At 37.1% G+C, this 20,756-nt stretch overlaps 1 protein-coding gene across 3 annotated transcripts in view; it reads left to right on the top strand.

The window, feature by feature from the left end:
- The window catches only part of NAB1 (NGFI-A binding protein 1), a 49,133-nt gene extending 33,977 nt beyond the window's left edge, over positions 1-15,156 (top strand). Inside the window, exons 5-8 of one of the 3 annotated variants that reach the window (XM_061432663.1) lie at positions 6,624-6,713; positions 8,382-8,541; positions 10,983-11,099; positions 12,604-15,156. In XM_061432663.1, coding sequence (XP_061288647.1) covers positions 6,624-6,713; positions 8,382-8,541; positions 10,983-11,099; positions 12,604-12,692 — 456 coding nt within the window. In that variant the 3' untranslated portion in view covers positions 12,693-15,156. Of the gene's footprint in view, positions 1-6,623; positions 6,714-8,378; positions 8,542-10,982; positions 11,108-12,603 lie in introns of all 3 variants that reach the window. The other 2 variants (XM_061432656.1, XM_061432668.1) reach the window with 2 other exon arrangements.
- The last annotated feature ends 5,600 nt before the right edge of the window (positions 15,157-20,756 follow it).

Genomic DNA, 20,756 nt, shown 5'->3' with positions numbered 1-20,756 from the left:
CCTGTGTGTATACCTACACAGGTGTATAGTGTAGTGTGTGATGCTTTGTAAAATACCCAGTACTGGCATAAATGGTGTTATGTGCCTGTCCCCGATAGGCATTTGAAATTCTCCTTGTACTCTGAGTCCGATTTGAGGTCCTGGAGCTGTCCATTTGGTTTCGGAAGCCGATACTGAGGTAGTCAGTATTGGCAGTACAGGGTTACTGCTCCCCTGAGAAGGCTTCACCAAGCATCATTGCTTTCTTTATGTCTACCTTCTCTGTGGCTGCTGGGCAGGGGGAGAATTTCTGGCATGAGAAGAGATGAGGGGAGGCTTAACGAAGAGATACCATCTGAGCTGGATTTTAAAAGAAGGGTAGGATTTCAGAAGATAGGGATGTGGGGTGGAAAGTGTAGGGGCATTGCAAAGATATACCAGCATGGGCAAAGACACAGAGGTAAGAAAATACTCTGTGTGTTTAGAGAACAGTAAGACTAGTTTTTCCAGAATATGTGGCTGACACAAAGGACATCATAAATCAGTGAGAAAGATTTTAGAATTCTTTGAGTATACTGTTTGTCTTATTTCATTTGAGTATTGTTTTGTGATTCTTAGCTCATTAATTCTCTATTAAGAAAAAGTTATATAAAAATAAGCTTAGCTTATTGTAGTGTAAGATTCCTAATTACTAGGCTCAAATTAATGAGTTTTTTTCTCTTCATCTTTATTTTTCTAAAATTTTTGTCAGCAACCAATGAGCATATATGCCAAGTTGCTAAGTTTTTTCAATCTTAAAAAGATCATTTTTAAGATCTGTAACATTGGAGAACAAAAAGAAATGTAATGTCTGATAGATGAAATAGAAGTAACTCAAAATAGACATGTAAAGGAAAGAGAAACATTTTCTTTTGCGCCATTTTCAATGCATGAGACTACACTAAAAAGCTAGTGCTTTATTCAGGCTCAGTTGCTGCTGCTGCTGCTAAGTCACTTCAGTCATGTCCAACTCTGTGCGACCCCATAGATGGCAGCCCACGAGGCTCCCCGTCCCTGGGATTCTCCAGGCAAGAACACTGGAGTGGGTTGCCATTTCCTTCTCCAATGCAGGAAAGTGAAAAGTGAAAGTGAAGCTGCTCAGTCGTGTCCAACTCCCAGTGACCCCATGGACTGCAACCCACCAGGCTCCTCGGTCCGTGGGATTTTCCAGGCAAGAGCACTGGAGTGGGGTGCCATTGCCTTCTCCTATTCAGGCTCAGTAGCTGTTGCCATATTTTCCTGATCTGTTGGTGAAGGGTTGAATGAACAAAATGTTAAAATCCTTGTCTGGTTTTTCTCTTATTATATACGGAATGTATTTTATATATATATATATATAATATTTTAATAAAAATATATATTTTTATATATCTATATGGTTGTTCCCCCTAATAGTTAACTAGTATACATGTTGCAAAGTACTCGGGATAATCTCTTATTCTTGAATAGCGTTCCTTCCTGTAGGGATATAAGACATTAAACAACGTAGAAGTTTGCAACTTTATAATTCCTAGAATATATGAGATAGTCACAGAGGAAAAAGCCTGCTGACTTCCGGAGGCCTTGTTAGGGTAGCCTGTGACCTATTATACAGCCTCTGGGGAAAATCTCTTTGGCCCCATATGTTAGTGAGGCTTGGGAATATTTCTCCTGTTGAGGCTAGATCACCGTGCTCTGTGAATCCACTTTCAGCTAAAATGCTAATGGATTATTACGTTTATTCTTTTTCATCAGAGACCTCAAAGCTAGCTCTGGGTCATTTGTGGAAATAACTGATTTTATTAAATCTCTTATATGCCTGTCCCTACTAGGCATTTGAAATTCATTATCACAAACCTTGTCTCCTCTGTATGAAGGCTTTATGAGTTCCACTTACAGCCAAGGAGAAACCCAGAAAGGCTCAGAAACTTACCTGCCTTTTAACATTGCTGTCTAGTAGCCAGAGCCTGGCCTTCAAATCTAGGTCTAAGTTGTAAACTTCAAAGCAGTACCACTCTCCTGGGTGCTAATGATCATTTACAAAGTACCTAAGGTGTGATAAATGCTTTCCTCCTGCTAGTATGGTAAGAATGGCAAAATGTGCACAAGACTGGCGGTCTTAGCAGAGGGGAGAAAGAATGACAGTTATTATCTAATTCAAGGAAGGCAAACATTTTGAGTAGAAAATTTAACAATGTAAGTTACAAAATGTTTTTAAATATAAGATAACACCATTTGACATACTCATTTTTTAGATTGAAGAAAAAACGGTGCATTGGGAAGATTAGCAGAATAAATCAAGAAAAATTAGTTGGAGTTTTTTATACTGTGTGACAGAACGTATTTAAGAAGGCTTGATTGCAAGTTAAGGGAGATGAAAAATTAAGAGCCAAAGTCCTTGTCTTGCCTTCCTCTCAGTTATAACATCCTGAGTGGGTTAAGTTGATATCTTTTCTTTTTTATCAAGAGCACATCCTATGAACAAACCCTGCCATTTCCTCCAGTGTAATAAGTATTATCGTGGAAGAGAGAGAGGGTGAGTGAAAGCACCAGTCTTAGCCCAGTGGTGGCAGCTGACTGAACGGACTGCCAGTGTTCAGTCTCGTCTGTCAGCTTTCTTCGCTCCCTGAAATTGCTGGAGACTAGGCAAAGAGATGAGAGGTGACAGCCTTCTTGATCCTGTGTGGGCTGGGAGTGCAAAGCAATCAGAGATAACTGGATGAAAGAAATGACGTCTGTTAATAGAGACCAGAAAGTCAGAGAATTGGGGCTTGAAAAAGAAGGACTTGGAGGAAACATCTGCTTGCAGTCCCAGTGGGCTGGGGGTGGGAGAGTGAGGAAGGAGGGGGAGGAGGGTCAGAGTATCCACCCACACTGTTACTAAGCTTGTTGAAAGGAACGCTGGTCTAATTTGATGTAGACTCTTCCCCTCTGGATCAGAAAAACAGAAGCATTACAATGTGCTATTCATACAGAAAGTGTGAGTAGAAAAAGGGAAAATGCACGTGTGAGACTAAGAACATCTGTTGGAACAAGTCTTTTTAAAGACAGCCAAGCAGTGGTTTTAAAGCGAGTTGCTAGTATTTGGTGGGAAAGGATGAGGAGAAGTTGGGGTGGAGACCAATGAGATGAGAGTAATTAGGTCAGGAGCAGCATCCCACCCTGTATCTTTTAATTTCTCAGTGCTCAGACTCAGAGTCTCTCCAGTAAGGGAACACGGTGATTAATGACAGCAGCCAAAAATGGCAAGAAGACAAATTGCTCATAGCATGGTACAGCTGGTTCCTGGGGAAAAAGCTTCAGAAACATACTAAGAGTCCTGTACCAAACGTGATTTGAAAAGAGACCATTTTCTTGGGAATGTTCTCACTTTTATTTCTAAGTTGCATGTTTTGGGGCGCCTTAAACTTCCTTTATATGTCATGAAGTGAAGGCCTCTCAGTCCAGTATTTTCTCATCCATGGTGAACCGTTGAAAGACTGGGACAAAATTGGAATGAGTAAGGAACCCAGCTGAGAGAGACCACTGACCTGTGTTGTTTACTGCTTATTGCATGCTTTTCTTTCTCTTTGTTAATGATGGAGCAGTGTTCATTTTGTAAAAACTTTTCCCATGTTGAGGTTGAGGTTCTCCCAGGTTTTCAGAATCCTCAGGGTTAATAATCCTGACAGTGGTGCAGCCATATATTTCTATAGCAATGTGCATTTTCCAAACCTTTACCATTTGCATTATTTTATTTAATCCCCACAAATTTCCGTTGAGCAGTTAAGCTATTTTTTAATCTCCATTTAAAAACTGGAAGCAATGAGGTTAACTTTCCATTCATCTGTTGATGGACATTTAGGTTGCTTCTTGTGCCTTGTAATTAATTGTAAATAATTAATTGTGAATAATTGTAAATAATGTTGCTCTGAACATTGGGATGCATGTATCTTTTCAAATTAGTGTTGTTTCTTGTGGATACCTACACAGGAATGGCATTGCTGGGTCATGTGGTGGTTCTGCATTACAAAGCTACAGTAGTCGAAACAGTATGGTATTAGCACACAAAAACAGACAAATAGATTAATGAAATAGGGTAGGGAGCCCACACACCTACGGCCAGTTCTGCAAGAAGGAGGCAAGACTATAAGGTGGAGAAAAGACAGTCTTTTTAATAAGTCATGCTGGGAAAACTGGATACCTACATGTAAAAGAATGAAATTAGAATATTCTCTAACATTACATGCAACAGTAAGCTCAAAATGGATTAAAGACCTCAAGGTAAGACCAGCTGCTATAAAACTCCAAGAGGAAAACATAGGCAGGACATTCTTTGACATAAATCATAGTAATGTATTATTTTTTTGTATCTGTCTTCTAAAATAAAGGAAATAAATGCCTCTGGTTAGTTTCACAAAAGTGGCAACTCAAGGATTTTACGGTTCTGACATAGGCTTTGAAGCCAATGTCTGTAGCTATAAAATGAGGGAACTCTAGGGTTGTTTGTGGGATAAAATGAAACAATACAAGTAAAACACAGAACATAGTTAGGAAACTGGTTGATTGTAGGCACCTGAAAAATGATAGCTGCTCTTACGGATGTTATTTTCTGCTGGCTTACCTCATTGAACTTTCGAATTTAAAGGAGGATTTGTTAAAGATAAGGCTGGGTTTTAGGTCTAAATAAATTCTTAGGTGAAAAGTGGAATGACTAAGAAAAGTGTGCTTTTCATTTAAATTATATACACTTGTATAAAATTCATTCTAGTTCAGTTAATGATTGTATTCTATGCATTCCTTTAAGCCCAGGGTCCTCGGTCTTGTACAGGCCTAGAAAGGTGGCTATTCTTAATTTAAAAAGGCTGATTATATATCAACCCACCATGGAGGTACATAAGACTATTTCAAGATGTTAAATTTATTTTCTCTTGACTCTAAATTACTTTATTTCATGTCTATGATTTTTTTTTAAATGGACAATTATTAATAATTATTAGGAAATGAATTTTAGTAGACGCAATATTTGAAAACATGAGATTGGCGGAGGAGAAATAATTTTTTGAAAAGACCCTGATGGGGAAAATATGAATCAGTGTTTCATACTTGAAATTGTATAAATAATTTGTTATTATTACATCTTTTTTTGCTGTTATTATATAACAACTTTAGTTTTTCATAGTTTACCCTACAAACATAAAGCTTTATCAAACAAGGAGAAAAATGTTTTGGATGTTAATGACAACATCTTTGAGGATCTCTTGAGTAACTTTTAGTAGAGTTAGTACAACCATGTTATCATGATGTTTGTAGTTATAAATTTTATATGGAGCACTAAACAGGCAAAGAAATTTGATAAAATTAGTAAATGGATTTGCATGTATATAATATGTATATATGTATGGTATAAAATGGAAATAAGTTGAAGTGTTACCCAAGAGTAGAGTGCCCCAAGTACACTCTACTTAATATAAGAATAGATATAAATAAGTATATATAAGAATACCAACTGATATATTTATTCAGTAGTTATTGTATGCTAAAGGCAATATCTCATTTGCTTTATCTCACAACAGTCCTGATAGATAGATTCTCTTATCCTGATTCTCCATATGAAGAAACTAAAGTTCAGAAGGGTTCAGTTACTCATCCAGTGTCATGTAGTTAGTAAGTGGTGGTGGAATCAGAACACAGGTACAGGTCTTTCTGATTCCTCACCTCATTGTCTGTCATGTGAAATGGTAAAGAAGAAATGTTAAGTCAGCCTGGAAGAATTCTGCAGAAATCTGGGTTGGAAGTTTACTTTGGATCTTTACCACATTACATGTAACAAAATAGATTCCAGATAGGTTAGAGAGTTAACATTTGAAAAATGAAAGAAACAATAGAATAAAACTTTAGAAAACTAGAGGGTAGATTTGAGTTCCTCTCAAATCTCCAAAAGAGAATGTCTTTTGAATTGTATAGTAACAGAAGAAATCACAAAGTAAAATCTAACTGTATATTCAGTGTAGCTACAATATGTAAAGTTAAATTTTTTTGACTATCAAAACAAAAATACAAATTGGCAAAAATTAAGAAAACAACACCCAGTACTGGCGAGGAAAACTGTCATACTTTGCTTATGATACAGTAGAGCAGTAAAGGCCCTTGAGGAACACATGTGATGGGCATAAGTGTTCATCCTTTTGTACCAATTCCACTTCTGGTAATCTGTTGTATTAGATCATCTAAACTATAGAAAATGTTATTTCCATGAAAGTATTTTTGCAGTATTTTTCATAAAACCAAAAATAAGGCAAATAATCTAAATGTCTAATATGAAGATGATGATTAAACAGTCAGACCACCAGATGAAATGTTATATAATTATTATTATCAGTGATCATAAAATCTGTGTTTCAGTGTAAAACACTGTGAATGTATAAACTTTTTTATCTTTTAACATGTATGTTTTATTGAGGTTGCAACTGTGGAAATAAGGTAATTAATTGTACTATGAAAGACTGAAATGAAGTATTGTATGTTAAAATCTTAATCTTGATTATTCAGGTATCAGGATTAAGGTGGATTTCTTTGCTTCATCTTCTGAGTTTTTGATAATATGGTTATTTTAAAGTAAAAAGTACATATTCTTTGACCTACAGGATGGGTTTCCAGATTTCCAGGACTCTGTGCAGACACTCTTCCAGCAGGCTAAAGCTAAGAGTGAGGAGCTCACTGCTCTTAGCTCACAGGTAATGTCAGCCATTAGTTAACACTTCATAGGAGCTTCGGTGGGTGAAAAACTCAGTGGCCCCTTCAGCTGGCTTCAGTTTTAGATTGAGTTTCATCCAAAGACTAAATTTATTCCCGGTTGTTTTTACAATGTCATCTGATCCACAGTTGTGTCAACAGGATAGCAGTATCAGCTAGGTTTGGTCTGCTTTGTGAGCAGAACCCAGTATCTGCTACTTGTTTATTCTTTGAAGTTTTGTAGGAAGTAGGACAGATTCTCTACTTAAGAAAACTCAGAAGCAGCAGCTTGATACCAGGAAAACAGCCATGTTGACTCTGTGTGTATTATAGCTGTGAGATAAAACAATTCTAGTTCTCAGTAAAATAGTAATAGTCAACATTGTTGCTATTGTTTAATCATTTCAATTCATGTATAATGAAAAACTAATATGTACTTTCAGGTGCTTTCGCTACTAAGTAATTTTATTGTGTACACAGAAATTAACGTTTTTAAAAGTCATTTTTGCCTTTTAATAGGTACTATAGGTTTTATTCTTATTGATCTTCTCACTTCTAATGACCAATCTGCTTTTGGTCAGATTTAGTGGTGCCAAGTTTTGTGTTTTCATGTGGAGAAAATGAAAAATAAATTTTCCTCCTCCAGAAATCTTATTGAAATTTTATTAATTAATAATAAATGAATTAGAAGTTACAATTCCTTTTAATCTGGTTTATTTGATTCAGAAAAATAGTGTAAGCTTTTATTCTGTTTTATGAGTAATTTTATGTGTCAGCATATTTCACCTATTGATTTTTGCTATTGTGAATCAGGATTATTGTAACTAATTTTATATAGCACATTCCTTGTATGAGCCGCCTATGTATGAATCTTCTGTGTAGCATGGCAGCGATTCATTTCATTGCCTTTGGACTATTACCTCCTTGGCAAAATAGCACAAATACAGTGCTCTGAATATCACACACAGGTAATTTAGAACCGTGCCTAGAGAAGGGACAGATAAATTTATATGTCAGCCAACTAATTGTGTATTTTAAAACATGTCATTTGAAAAAAATAATAAAACATGTCATTTGATGAGTGGCTGGAAAACACTGCAGTTTCATTCCATGATGAAGATGAAGATCCTTGTTGGCACTGAGGTTTTTCTGCATAATTTGCATTGTTTAATTTTAGTGGGAGGTGTGTTTGTCTTGTTCTTCTAGACAGCCGTTTTACACCTTTTCTCCCCCAAACATACTGTCATCATATCGGAGTTTGTGTAGTGCCAAATCCTAAAATAAAAATGCCAAGATTTCACCCTGTGTTAGAAGCAGTTTATAGCAGATGGTGCTGTTGCTCTGAGGTTCTTTTTAAAAGAAAAATCTTTAAAAGGACTTGGTACCTTGGAAGACAAAGCTAAGGTTATTTGCTTTTGAACTAGAATGGAATTCTCTTTATAGGATTGAGCAGAAAGCTTTTTTTCCTTTTGTACAAAATCCAGCATTCTGTGTTTTAACATGATGATATAGACATCAGTGCATATTTATGGAACGTGTATACCACATGAAGTGTGAACTAATTTTAATGAATACTAAATATATTTGTTGGAGTCTGAAATTGGCATCTTTAAACCATTAAAAAATCTAGGATGTTTTAGTTATTTTATTTTCGTTTTACTTACTAGCAGCCTGAAAAGGTGATGGCAAAGCAGATGGAGTTCCTCTGCACCCAAGCTGGCTATGACAGACTGCAGCATGCCGAAAGAAGACTGTCTGCAGGACTGTACAGGCAGAGCTCAGACGAGCACAGCCCTAACGGCTTGATGTCAGACAGCGCTGAGGGACAAGGTACATCCTTAGAGTGACCGCGCCTTTAGTGCCAGCTGCTCGGTGCACTATAAACAGAAACAAAGAAACAAAAATGCTATTAGAGTTCTCTATCAAAATTTTTAAATTGTCCCTTTTTCTAAAGAGGAAAGAATTCTTCCTGCAGTTTTAATTTGTAGTTTTTTTAACCTTGTTGTTTAGTTGCTAAGTTGTGTCTGACTCTTTGAGACCCACATGGACTACAGCGCACCAGGCTTCCCTGTCCTTCACTATCTCCCGGAGTTTGCTCAGACTCATGTCCTTTGAGTCAGTGATGCCATCCAACCATCTCTTCCTCTGTCGTCCCCTTCTCCTCCTGCCCTCAGTCTTTCCCAGCATCAGGATCTTTTCCACTGAGTTGGCTCTTTGCATCAGGTAGCCAAAGTCTTGGGGCATCAGCTTCATCATTCGTCCTTCCAGTGAATATTCAGGGTTGGTTTCCTTTAGGATGGCCTGTTGTGATCTGCTTGCAGTCCAAGGGACTCTCAGTAGGCTTCTCTAGCACCACAGCCCTAAACAAGAGCTGGCCCACGTAACTGACATGTATTTCGTAGAGGGTGGATGGGAATGGGAGATGTAAATAGTATAGATCATTTTTCCTCAAGAAATGAATTCCATGGGAGATGCTGATCATTTTTTAAAAGACTAAAAGTGTATTTTTTTTAAGACTACATAAGCAGATTTGTCTGAAATTTATAACATTTGGTTCCTCAGAGAATGTGGTAACTGTGTCTAAAATACTATGACAAAATAGAGATTTGAAGAGAGTATAAGAAGGGAGAGACTTGTAGAAATGTTATCTTCTTTCAGGCTTCACATTGTTCTATAGATTCTGTGAAGATATTTTGTGTGGCATATACTTTGGAAGTTGTCCTCTTAAACTCTTTAGATGTAAAAGGCTTTGCTTCGTGAGTATTTTTACCATTTTTAAAATTCCTTCATTTGTATCCACACATGAAGAAACTTCCCAGTGCCTGTCACTCACTCATTCAGCAAATATGTGTTTATGCCTCCTGTGTGCCACGCTGCTAGATACTGAAAATGTAGCGGTAAGTCGGATAGACCCTGCCTCCTTGGGGCTTATGCTTGACTGGAGAAAGATGGATAGCATCCAAGTATCAGAATAGATCCTCTAGTTTGAAATAGTGACAGTGTTTGAAGAAAAGCAACTTTGTAGGATCTTCTTTTTTATGTATTACTGTTAGGCTTTTTTAGAGAGTGGTTACTATAGTCAAAAAAGTAAGATTTCTAAATAGGAATATCATCCTAACCAGCCTTCTTCAACTATAGAGTAAAACATTACATGTTAGCAGATCAGAGTAGTGGTGAAGAACATTCTTCCTTTAAAATATTACAGAAACTTCAGTGGAGGTCTTTTTTTAACTTCTCCAGTCATCCTTAACAGTTAAGATTAGAGTTAAGAAATGTTAGTCACTCAGTTGTGTCCAACTCTTTGCAATTCCGTGGACTGTTTTCCACCTGGCTCCTCTGTCCATAGATTCTCCAGGGAAGAATATTGGAGTGGGTAGCCATTCCCTTGAGGGATCTTCCTGATGCAAGGGTCGAGCCCAGGTCTTCTGCCCTGCAGGCTGATTCTTTACCATCTGAGCCACCAGGGAAGCCTGAGAGTTAAGAATCAAAGACATTAATGAAAGATTTGATTACTCTCATTTGTGACACCAGAATATTCCAGTGCAGGGCAGCAGTTTGCTAAGTGTGATGGATTTAGGTTTATGATAGGGAATATGATTTGGTGTATGAGACATTTTTTACCATATCTGTGCTAATTACATCTTTTCCTGGCTTTGCCATAGGTTTTGCTGTTGTTCTAGTAATTGGCAATTGGCTTGAAGCCATCTCTGTGTCTGTGTGTGAAAGTGTTAGTTGCTCAGTCATGTCCAACTCTTTGCAATCCCATGGACTGAGGCCCACCAGGCTCCTCTGTCCATGGGATTTTCCAGGCAAGAATATTGGAGTGGGTTGCCATTGCCTTCTCCAGGGGATCTTCCCAACACAGAGATTGAACCCAGGTCTCCTGCACTGAAGGCAGACTCTTTGCCATCTGAGCCACAGAAGAGATTTCTGTGTCTATAGTATTTGTTATTATGTGGTTAATGACCTACCTTGGTAAAATGGTTGCACTAATAAGAAGATGCCTGGAAATCTCAGTCTTTTGTTTCATTTGTGATTAGCTTGTCGAAATGTCCTGACAGAACAAAAAATTGTGAGACTAGCATGAATTGCCATTTTCTCCCTTAATTATTATCTTAAATATTTCTCCAGCTAGCATTTAAATTCTTCAGTGCCTGTTGACTTTCCTTACTTATTTCTTAAGGAGTGTTCAGGCAATCCATGGAAACTTATTTTTAAGAAAGCCGTGATGCATTTTTAATTATTCATATTCCTTTTTTTCTTTTCATTAGGAGAAAGACCTTTGAATCTCCGAATGCCTAATTTACAGAACAGACAACCCCATCATTTTGTGGTGGATGGGGAGCTGAGTAGACATTACTCCAGTGAGGCAAAGTCCCACTCATCAGGTGAAAATGTAGGATGTGATTAGAGGGAGTAATACTTGAATAAACTGTATTTTGATTTTAATCTCCTAACTTCTATTTATCCCTCCTTAAAAAGGGGTCATTGCTAATACTGTTACTGGTCAGTTTTCTCACCTTGGAAATAACAGATTGCCATATTAATAGCCAGTTTTGTTTTGTTTTTTGAAAACATGATATTCCAAAAAATAGACAGGGAAAAGCTCTTGAAGGTTGAGATTATTTTGATTACCTATTACATGAATGGTGGCTTTATGCAAGATTGTAAAACAGGTAATAAATGACTGGCTTTAGATATCATATTCCCTTTTCTTGCCTTTCATAATATGAAATTGATTATATGTTTGCTGTCATGCTAAAAGAAAACCACTTGTGTTTTTCTAAAATCTGAACTTTTCATGCAGCTGCATTTGGGGGGTGATACTTGTATCTCAGAAGTAAACTGAACTCCATAAAAGGGCAACTGTTTCTCGTATAGTCTGGCGTTTTTCATGTTTTTATCCAAGTAAAGTGAGTTAGGGGTAAAGGTATTAGAGACCAACACCATTTGAAAAAATCCAGTATTGTTCAGTCTTTGAGTTAAAGTAACTTTAGGAGTCACTTGAAGTCAGTTGTCTCATCTGTAAAACATAATTTCTGCCTCACTGAACAGTTAGGAGGATTAAACAGGATAACCTATATGAATTGCCTGGCTGATAAGAATTCAGTAAATGGTAGCTACTGTTACTCTTTGTATGCTGAATTTCTGTACAGAGAGGGAAATTCATAAAGTCAACTTCCTAATCTCAGATAAGCTATAAATGTTGGTTACTTTTCTAGAATCCTCTTTAAAGTGTGTATGTGTGTGTGTGTATCCCCCAGTATTAATACTTCACATAAATAAATACTACATTTTATTGTCATTCTGTAGTGTGTGTTTGAGGTTCAAATAATTATCCTTGTAACTCTTAAGGAATGAGTCCTTATGAAAAATAGAATCTTCATTCTTTTATCCCTGTTTCTCCCACATTAAGGTTTTGTGACTAGAGAAACTTAAAAGTAGTCCTGTGTTTAAACATGAAAAATGACTTTCTGCCTCATGTCTTCATTGGTAGTAAATATTTTGGCCAGTAACTTTGTTGTATGTGAGCGACCAGTTTTATTTTAGATATTTTATTTATCACTTTGGACCAAGCATTAAATAAAAATCAGTAGGTTCTATATGCTGTGTGCTTTACATGCGTTTTGTAATTTAGGTCTCATACTACCATGTATAGATCCTATCCACATTTTATAGATGAAGACACGAAGGCTTAGAGAGATGTGTAACTTGGAATCCAAAATCTTAGACACAATTCACAATTTTATAAACATAAAAATTTTGTACGGAATTGCAGTTACGAATAGTTGATACTGCTTGTTTTGGGATTTGAGTTTGGGGTTTTCTTTTTGTTCTTTTTGTGACCTTTGATGTAAAGTATTAATATATTTTGTTTCCATTTTTCTACAGAGAGCCTTGGGATTTTAAAAGACTATCCTCACTCAGCTTTTACTTTGGAAAAGAAAGTCATCAAAACAGAGCCTGAAGATTCAAGATAGCTGTGGTTCTTCCACTGTTCTCTGGAAATGGCATCAGAGTTAAGGATAGTGCTCCATCATAGAAATAAGCCTTAATAACCAATGTTGCCTCATTCAGCACAAACAGATTTCATAGCCAAAGCATAAGGACTGATACAGTAGTCTGTGGAAACCAGGAAGACAAAACCACAGCCACAAAGGAGTAAACTGAGAGAATGTTGCAATCTGTAACAGAAATACTGATCCACATTCCTGTGTAAGTCATTTTATGTGGAAAGGCTTACAAATTAATACTGTAAGCATTCACTATTTAAGAATGTACAATGTACTTGTGTAATTTATAGAAGTAAAATCTAGGTGTTGAGACCTGTTTGGACCAATAGATGTGGATAAAGTTTATTTTACTTGAAATTTCATTGTCTGCTTTAAGTGTTTTACGTAAATATTATTGTATGTCAGAGTTCAGAATCTTTGCAGTCATAAAAAAGAAAGTTTAAAAGTTTAAGTGATGTAGTTGTTGGCAAGGTTGTAATGACTTTGGAAAAATGGAAAGCAGATACTCAATTTAAGCCAAGGAAAATGTTGTAGTTTTAATACCTGATAAAACTGATTTTGTTTAAATAGGAAATGTCTCATTTCTTAGCAGTCAGGTGTCATTTTTACTGGCTTAATTAGGCAATAGTTAATAAATACTGGAGTGGAGTTAAAAAGATGAGCAATAGAGTAGAAAAATCTCTCCTACCTGGTTGATCCAGGTTGCATACTATGACAGCTACTTAAAGTATGACAAAAATAGGAAGCTGCTCCTTGGACAGAGAGCCTGAAACAATGGACCCATGCATAAAAGCCTTGACTTCAACATTGTTTTTTCAGAATGTGTTATGTAGATTAAGACATAGTAAGTTAACCCTAAATGTGATAAGAATGATGACTGTTAACAAAGGCTATATATGTAGTAGAGTAAGCACTGTTTTATATCCAGAAATTCCTGTACGTAGAAAATCCTTTTCTACATACCAGAGTCAGAGAAGCTAGATGGTTCTCCCTGGGGAACATATTCCCATCCAAACAGTTCACAGTTGTGGACGACCGGTGCATCCACATTTGCAGGCATATTTCTATGAAGGTTTAGTTGACACCTATATTCATTATTTATTTTACAATTTCATTTTTGTATACTTTTCGGATTTATGAATGCAGTTTTTTCTTAAAACTCATTTTAACTTGAAAATCTGTTTTAATTCTCCCTATTTAGTTAGTGGGCTATATACATATATATGAGAGTGTGCTTAAATGTTAATAACATACTTGCATACTTACCAGAATTTCCCATTGGAATCCACAGTGAAAAACAAATACTACTTCTACCAATGTATATTTTTCTGTTGGTTTAAGAGGAGAAGATTTTTGACAGCTTTACCTCCTTCCTCCAGATTTAAACCCAGAGATTGCCCAGGAGAGTGTGTTGACTTGGAATATGTGTTTTTTGTTTTCAGTTCTGCTCTGGGTCATAACTGAATAAACATATTAAGTTACAGTCTGTTATATTAAAATTCATCAGCCAGATGTCAGATGAAATGTCTGCACTGTAGTCTCTGATCACTGTCACATATATAATTCCTTTTTCATGTTGATTTGTAGAATAGCTTTACAGTAGAAACACCAGTAAACAACTTTTATACTATTAAAAGGCTTTTTTCCCTTCTTAAATGTTTTAATTGTACCATAGTGTTTTGCCCACTGAAGAAGCTTTTCATGGACCTTGCAACTTTGTTGCTAGCTTTAGGTTGATAATTGTGGTTGTATTGTTCACTGTATGTAGAAATAGTATGAATATGATTTACATAGATTGTTCGGTTTTTAATATTAGCCATAGAACTGGTTAGTATCTCAGTAGTTTCATGAAACGTTTCCTGTATTCTAATCTATTTTGAGAAATTTTGTGGGTTTTTTTTAATTGTGTCTTACAGTTCAAGTTTGTAGATTTTAATAAGCAATTTTTAAAGATATGGTAATCTTCCAACTAATATTTATCTGTCTTTCACGACCAGACAGACTGCATCTTTAAATCCATGAATAAGTTTCCTTAAGTATCATCCTTTCCTGGTTTTTTTCGTGCTTAGTGGTAAGGGGAAGCACAAGAAAAATTTCAGTAGAATACGGTTTTTATTTTGTAAACACTAATGTATTAAACTTGCTATACATTGAAGCAAATAATATATATTTTTATTTGAATTGTATATATGAACTGGATGTTATAACTAGTCGATTTTTTTCATTGTGTTAGAGGTATTTTCACTGAACAAGGTCAATTGGTTACCTCAGTATTACAGCCAATATAGTCCAAGGGACCATTTCTCTCCAAGTCTTGTGTTGTGCTTTATTATGTGAAGTCCTCGTTTCTGTGACTGTAACCGCTGTCGGTGAGGTGGGATGAGTGCACTGGCTTCCTGTGGCAATAAAGACGTTCTGTGCCTCACACATCTATGTTTATAGAGTTTTCTGCATAGTATTCCTCACAGCAGTAGTAGCCTGCCTGTCTCCCCGCTCGTTTGGTCTGGGCTTGAGTGCCAGGGCCAGGAGCTTCTGTCTTAAGCCTGTTACTGTCAGCCGCCTTCATCTCTGTAAGGTTGTCGGCAGGCAGGTACTCAGTTTACGCTGGCTGTCAGAATTTGGTTTATATTGTTCTCACAAGAAGGTTACAAAGACATTTTGAAAACTACCCACCATGTCTAACCAACTGAATCAATAAAAGGGGGAACATTAGGACTTAAGACTGCAAACATACTAATATTTGCAAAGTGTTAATGTGACTCGGCCTCAGTATTAAGGGCTATATATGAAATTGAACTAACCTGTGGTAGAGAATTAGCAAAAGCCTTGCTGTGAAATTGTAATGGGTGAGTTTGGTAGCTTCAGTGCAGAGCCAGTGGCTCGGGTGAGGGTGGAGGCCACAGGAAAAAAAAAATATATAAGAGGTGAACTTTGCCCTTTGGGAACCTAATACCTAGTTGAATGGGAATTTTTGTCACTCAGATAAAATCCAGATTCCACTGTGTTACAGAGGGATAAATAAGGAACTGACATTTAAGTGAATTTTGTGTTCAGTAGGCGTTACGGGAGTAAATGCTTTACAGGTGAAAGAAAGCGCGTTGAGTGAGTGAGGCTGGCGATGAGCCAGGACTGGAAAGATGTGGGGTGTGCCTATAAAGCTGTGGTGGGCGTGCATTTCACTTGGAGGTCACTTTTTTAAAAGTTACAAAGCTGAATGCTTCAAAATAATGCTTGCCATGGATAATCATTCTTTCGACAGTCCCATTGAACTTATGAAAAGGCAGCGGCTTAATGTGTTAAGACTGAATATTACTGTCAGCTGCCTGCATTTCCATGAAGTTTTTGGCAGACAGGTACTCAGTTGACTCTTCTGTCAGAAAGAGACTTCGGTTTATATTGTTCTCACTTAATGAGAAGGTTACAAAGACATTTTGAAAACTACCCACTGTATCTAACCAACTAAATCAATGAAAAGGGGGAATATCAGGATCTAAGGCTTTGCAAACTTATTAATATTTGCAAAGTGTTAATGTAACTAGGCCTCAGTATTAAGGCTTATGCTTTTTCCTGTCCTTAATTAGTAAAACCGCCTGGGGAAAAGCTCTAGGATTTGGTGATTATGAGCACCTAGTGAACCTTTACAGTAAGTTTAAGAGCTGAAGCCTAAATAAGCATGTAAGGAATTTCCTAACGTGGTCTGCTCACTTGGCTACTCAGATGTCTAAGTATTACTGACACAATACGCATTGTGCTTGTGACTTCACCTAATACTGCACTGACTCTTCAAAAGACAATCAACCAAGGTAGCAACCTAGAGAAACTAGGAGGTCTGTCTCTTATAGGAAGTGAATTCATCAGTAAATAGCTGAAGTTAGAGTTGAGCAAACATTTTTGTGTTTGTAACAGCTTGAAGCATAAGACCAAATATGGTAGCTGCTGTTTAACTAAAAACCACCTTATGGTCCAGCTGTGTGCATGGGTGGTGTTTCAGGGAATCCAGACTTATTTATTTGTTACTATCTGTGGGTGTTCTCATAAATGAGATAATCTTAAGTGGGCCTCCAGACTTAATAAAAGAATGATCCAATGTCAAGAAATTTGTTTTTTATTGTAAATATGTGTAATTTCAGAAAACCTTACTGTTGATTCTTAGTGGCTCTACAAGATGATTCTTATTTTACATTGAAGCGATCAAAAGCTAATTGTAGTGTTTTTCTTTGAGTATGCAGCAGTTGCAGCTTTAAAATCTCTTCTCTGGCCTCTGTTTTTACTGACCTACGAAAAATTTTTTAAAAAGAAGAAAACACCTCTATGGTGTTTTAAATTTTTTGTGCAGAAAAAGCTAAGCAGAAATTTATTTTGTAAATTCACTGTCAACTTATTAAAGTTAGAATCTGAAAACTTACTGTGTTTTATCTTATAAATTTTTTTCTGTCTATAAGTTTAGCAATTTTCAGGAAACTTTGAATAATCGGTTGGTTCCATTTACAAAATTGGTTTAAAAATCCCTTATATTTTTATTCTTTCATACTCTTCCTGTCTTCTAAGGGCCACAATTTTGAATTATTAAAACAATATCCTGTTGAATTCTAGGTCTCCTTGTTGTGTCTGTTTGATCACAGTTTCCAAGGTTATTTTTCTGACAGCTAAATAATCTACTTCCAACTATTGCTCCCAATAAGGTTAAAGGTCTAGTTTTTACCAATTCATCTTAATTAGTGGAAATTTTTATGACATTTTTGTAGCAACTGCATAAAACTCTCAAGGAACATCACAAATGAATTAAAAATAATACTGATCTTAGTTTTACTGCAACATTCAGATCAAATGTTTAGTTATGATTCTTTTTCTGTTTTATTCTTACTGCCTGATTTACAAAACTGGTTTAAAAATCCCTTATACTTTTATTCTTTCATACTCTTCCTGTCTTTACCTCGAATTTTTTTACTCTACTATATAATTGCTGTCTACTTAAGTTTTCCAGTATAGATTCTCAAAAGAATTGTTTTCTTCACAATATCAGAAATAGAGTTAATTGAATGCTGCCGTCAAACATAATATTGCAAAATGCAGATTAAGTACATGTAACACTAGTTTAAGATGATAACCACCACACAAGTGTTACAATCAACCCAAGAATTTTTTCTCATCAGCCTATTAAGAGTGACAGATTTTTGTCAGTTTCCTGGTAGTCCAAACAATTTGGTAATCTACCAAGGCTAGTTTTACTGTGGGTGCGCACCAGTGACGGTATAAGTTAAGATTGTGCTTCATATTTACACATTCTGAAACTTTATGAGTCATCTTTGCATTAAAAGTTTGCACCTCATAAATTTATGCTTAAAAGTGCCATGTTTAACACCCACACACAGTCCTGAGCAAGTAAGGCCATTCTCTTGCAACTGTCACAGACACCCTCTGCTGACAGGTCATTTAGGCTCAAGTATGTAGGAAGATATTTAAGTAGTGCACACGTAGGTGGGATCTTACCGGTAACTGGCTCAGCTGAGGATTTTATAGTTTTCTGAGACTCCGTACCATCCTCAACTGTGAACTGTTAAACCAGACATCTGTGGTCTAGCCCCATACCCTGTTATTTAGTAGCCTTCCTGGAAGACAAAGTGATCTTTTTTTTGGTGGCATGTTCTTACAGTGTAAGCCCTCCAGCGTCTCATCATTTTAGTATAAAATTCTAAAGAAGAGGTACAACACTTTCTACCCTTAAGTCTCTGACAACATAATGTGAGGATGTTTTCCATTAGCAGTTAAAATGGACGAGGTCATCTTTTTCCTTTCTGAATTCAGCCAGTTATTCTATCAGAACATGCTTGTACATTGATTGATGGAACTTCTGCATGCATCAGCTAATTCTCAAGTTGGAGCACATCTCTGATTGTTGATAGTGAGAATACAGCTTGACTGATGAGATAGACCTATCACAGATAAAACCAGGTACTTAATTCCAATTCTTAGAGTTTTAAAAAACCATTCACTTGTAAAAAAAAAAAAAAAACTATATATATATATATATATATATATATATATATATATATATATATATATAATTGTGAAATCTAGTTTATTCTCCTTTCCTGGACTGAGTGGAAAAATTCTGGAAGTAACACCTTTATTGAAAGCTCGCAGGCTATCTTTATCATTAGAGTTGTGACCTAATTAATCCCTTTCCACAAACCAGCAAATTTGCACTGATTTCCTCTTTTTATGAAAGAAAAACTACATTGAAAGGTTTGGAAGCTCATTGATACCTTGAGAAGGAATTAATTTGCAGGTGACAATTGTTTCTGCTTTGGTTTCTGTCCTTAATGAAAGAAGAGCTCTGTGCATTTAAACCCCAAAGTCGCCTCCAGCTCCTTTACGTGGACCAATGTGAGGGGTCCGCCGAGACAGTTAAAGAAGGTTGAGGAAAGCAGCAGCACAGGAGCCGACAACCTCAAATATAAAGATTGTTACTTTGTTTCCTAAATGGACAGGCTTCAGAGAAATCATGTGTTGTTTTGTTAAGTATTTTCTTAAAACTCCAGGGTTCTCTAAATAAGGCAAAAATTACCATGAACATTTTTTAGTCATGTGTCTGAGAATAAGGTCACTATAAGAACAAACTAAGATTATGGCTCCTGAACGTGAAACATTTATAATACTAAGCAGATGACATTATTCAGAACAAATTCAAAGAATAAGAGAATTACAAACAGCTCACATCCAGACCCATACTCTGCCGTCACTTCAGGGCATGTGTGCCAGCCATCATGGAGGCTGCTTACGGGGGCGGGGGTAGGGAGGCAGGCCATGAGCTGACGGACACACTGAGTTTGACAGGCCCTCCGTTTGTCTTAGTGGAGCTATTTAGGGTGAAAACAAAGTCTGGGGATCAGGAAAGTCTGGAGCTCCAATCAAGACAGGGTTCATGGATCTGGGCGTTAAACTGGTGTCTCAAAAATGGTAGCTGAAGCTATCAGAGTGAGAGAGCACGGAAATAGAAGGTTAGAGTCCTGGGAAATACTAACACGGAGCAGGTGGGAAGAAACACGGAGAAGAGCTGCCAGACACGCAAGAAAGGGCAGTTAGAAGAGCGGAGAGAGAATTAATTCATCCAGGAAGCTACAGAGGAGGTCAGCAGTCATGTCAAAGTAGGTGAGAGTCAAGTAGGATGAGAACAGGCTGTTGGATTTGATTGTTAAATAGGTCTTTGTTAACCTTTTAAGAGAGTGATACCAAACAGGGTAATTGGGGGGGGGGGGGAGAACTGATGCAACTGTTCAGTGCGATTCACCAAAGTAAAACAACATACTGATGAAAGTAATCGAGTGTGAAAATTAGTAGTGACCTTGATTCATGGCATCTTTCATTCAAACATAAGGTTTGAATAAACACCACATTCCTGCCTCAGCACAGGCTAGACGGCTTTACTTGGGGCTGTTGGAAATCGCACTCACTATGCAAGCCAGAAATCAGTGTCCCTAGATCACTTAAGCCCAGCCCAACCCCTGTCACAGCCTGCATCTCAAAAGGCTGAAGTAGAGGGACTTCCCTGGTGGTTCGGTGATGAAGAATCGGCCTTGCATTTCGGAGGACGTGGATCTGATCCCTGGTCTGGGAACTGTGATACCACGTGCTGTGGAGCAACTGAGCTCCGCACCTCGACTAGAGAGAGTCCCTGCACCGCAGCGAGGATGCAGCAAAGATCCCACATGCCACAGCTGAGACCCGATGCAGCTAAATGCTTTCTTTTTTTAATTAAAGGTTGAGGTAGAATCCCACAACACCTGATCAGGAACACCAAACTTCACAGCAGAGGAGTTTGATAGAAAACATTTAGGGTTTTGTTTGTTTTTCTATGCATCTCAGTAATGCAAGCTTTTAACTGTAAACTACTAATGACCCGTGATGGAAAAGGGTAGAATGTTAAGATCACCTGCTCTATTCCCCAGATGAACCTGGGCCCAGCAGTTGGTGACTTGTCAAAGGACTCACAAGCGACAGGTGACAGAGCCACCTGCCCAACGAGCCCCT

The sequence above is a fragment of the Bos javanicus genome, chromosome 2 (assembly GCF_032452875.1).
Source record: "Bos javanicus breed banteng chromosome 2, ARS-OSU_banteng_1.0, whole genome shotgun sequence".
NCBI classification, from domain to species: domain Eukaryota; kingdom Metazoa; phylum Chordata; class Mammalia; order Artiodactyla; family Bovidae; genus Bos; species Bos javanicus.
The sequence above is the reverse complement of the archived record's forward strand: the minus strand, read 5'-3'. Positions and strand labels throughout refer to the sequence as shown.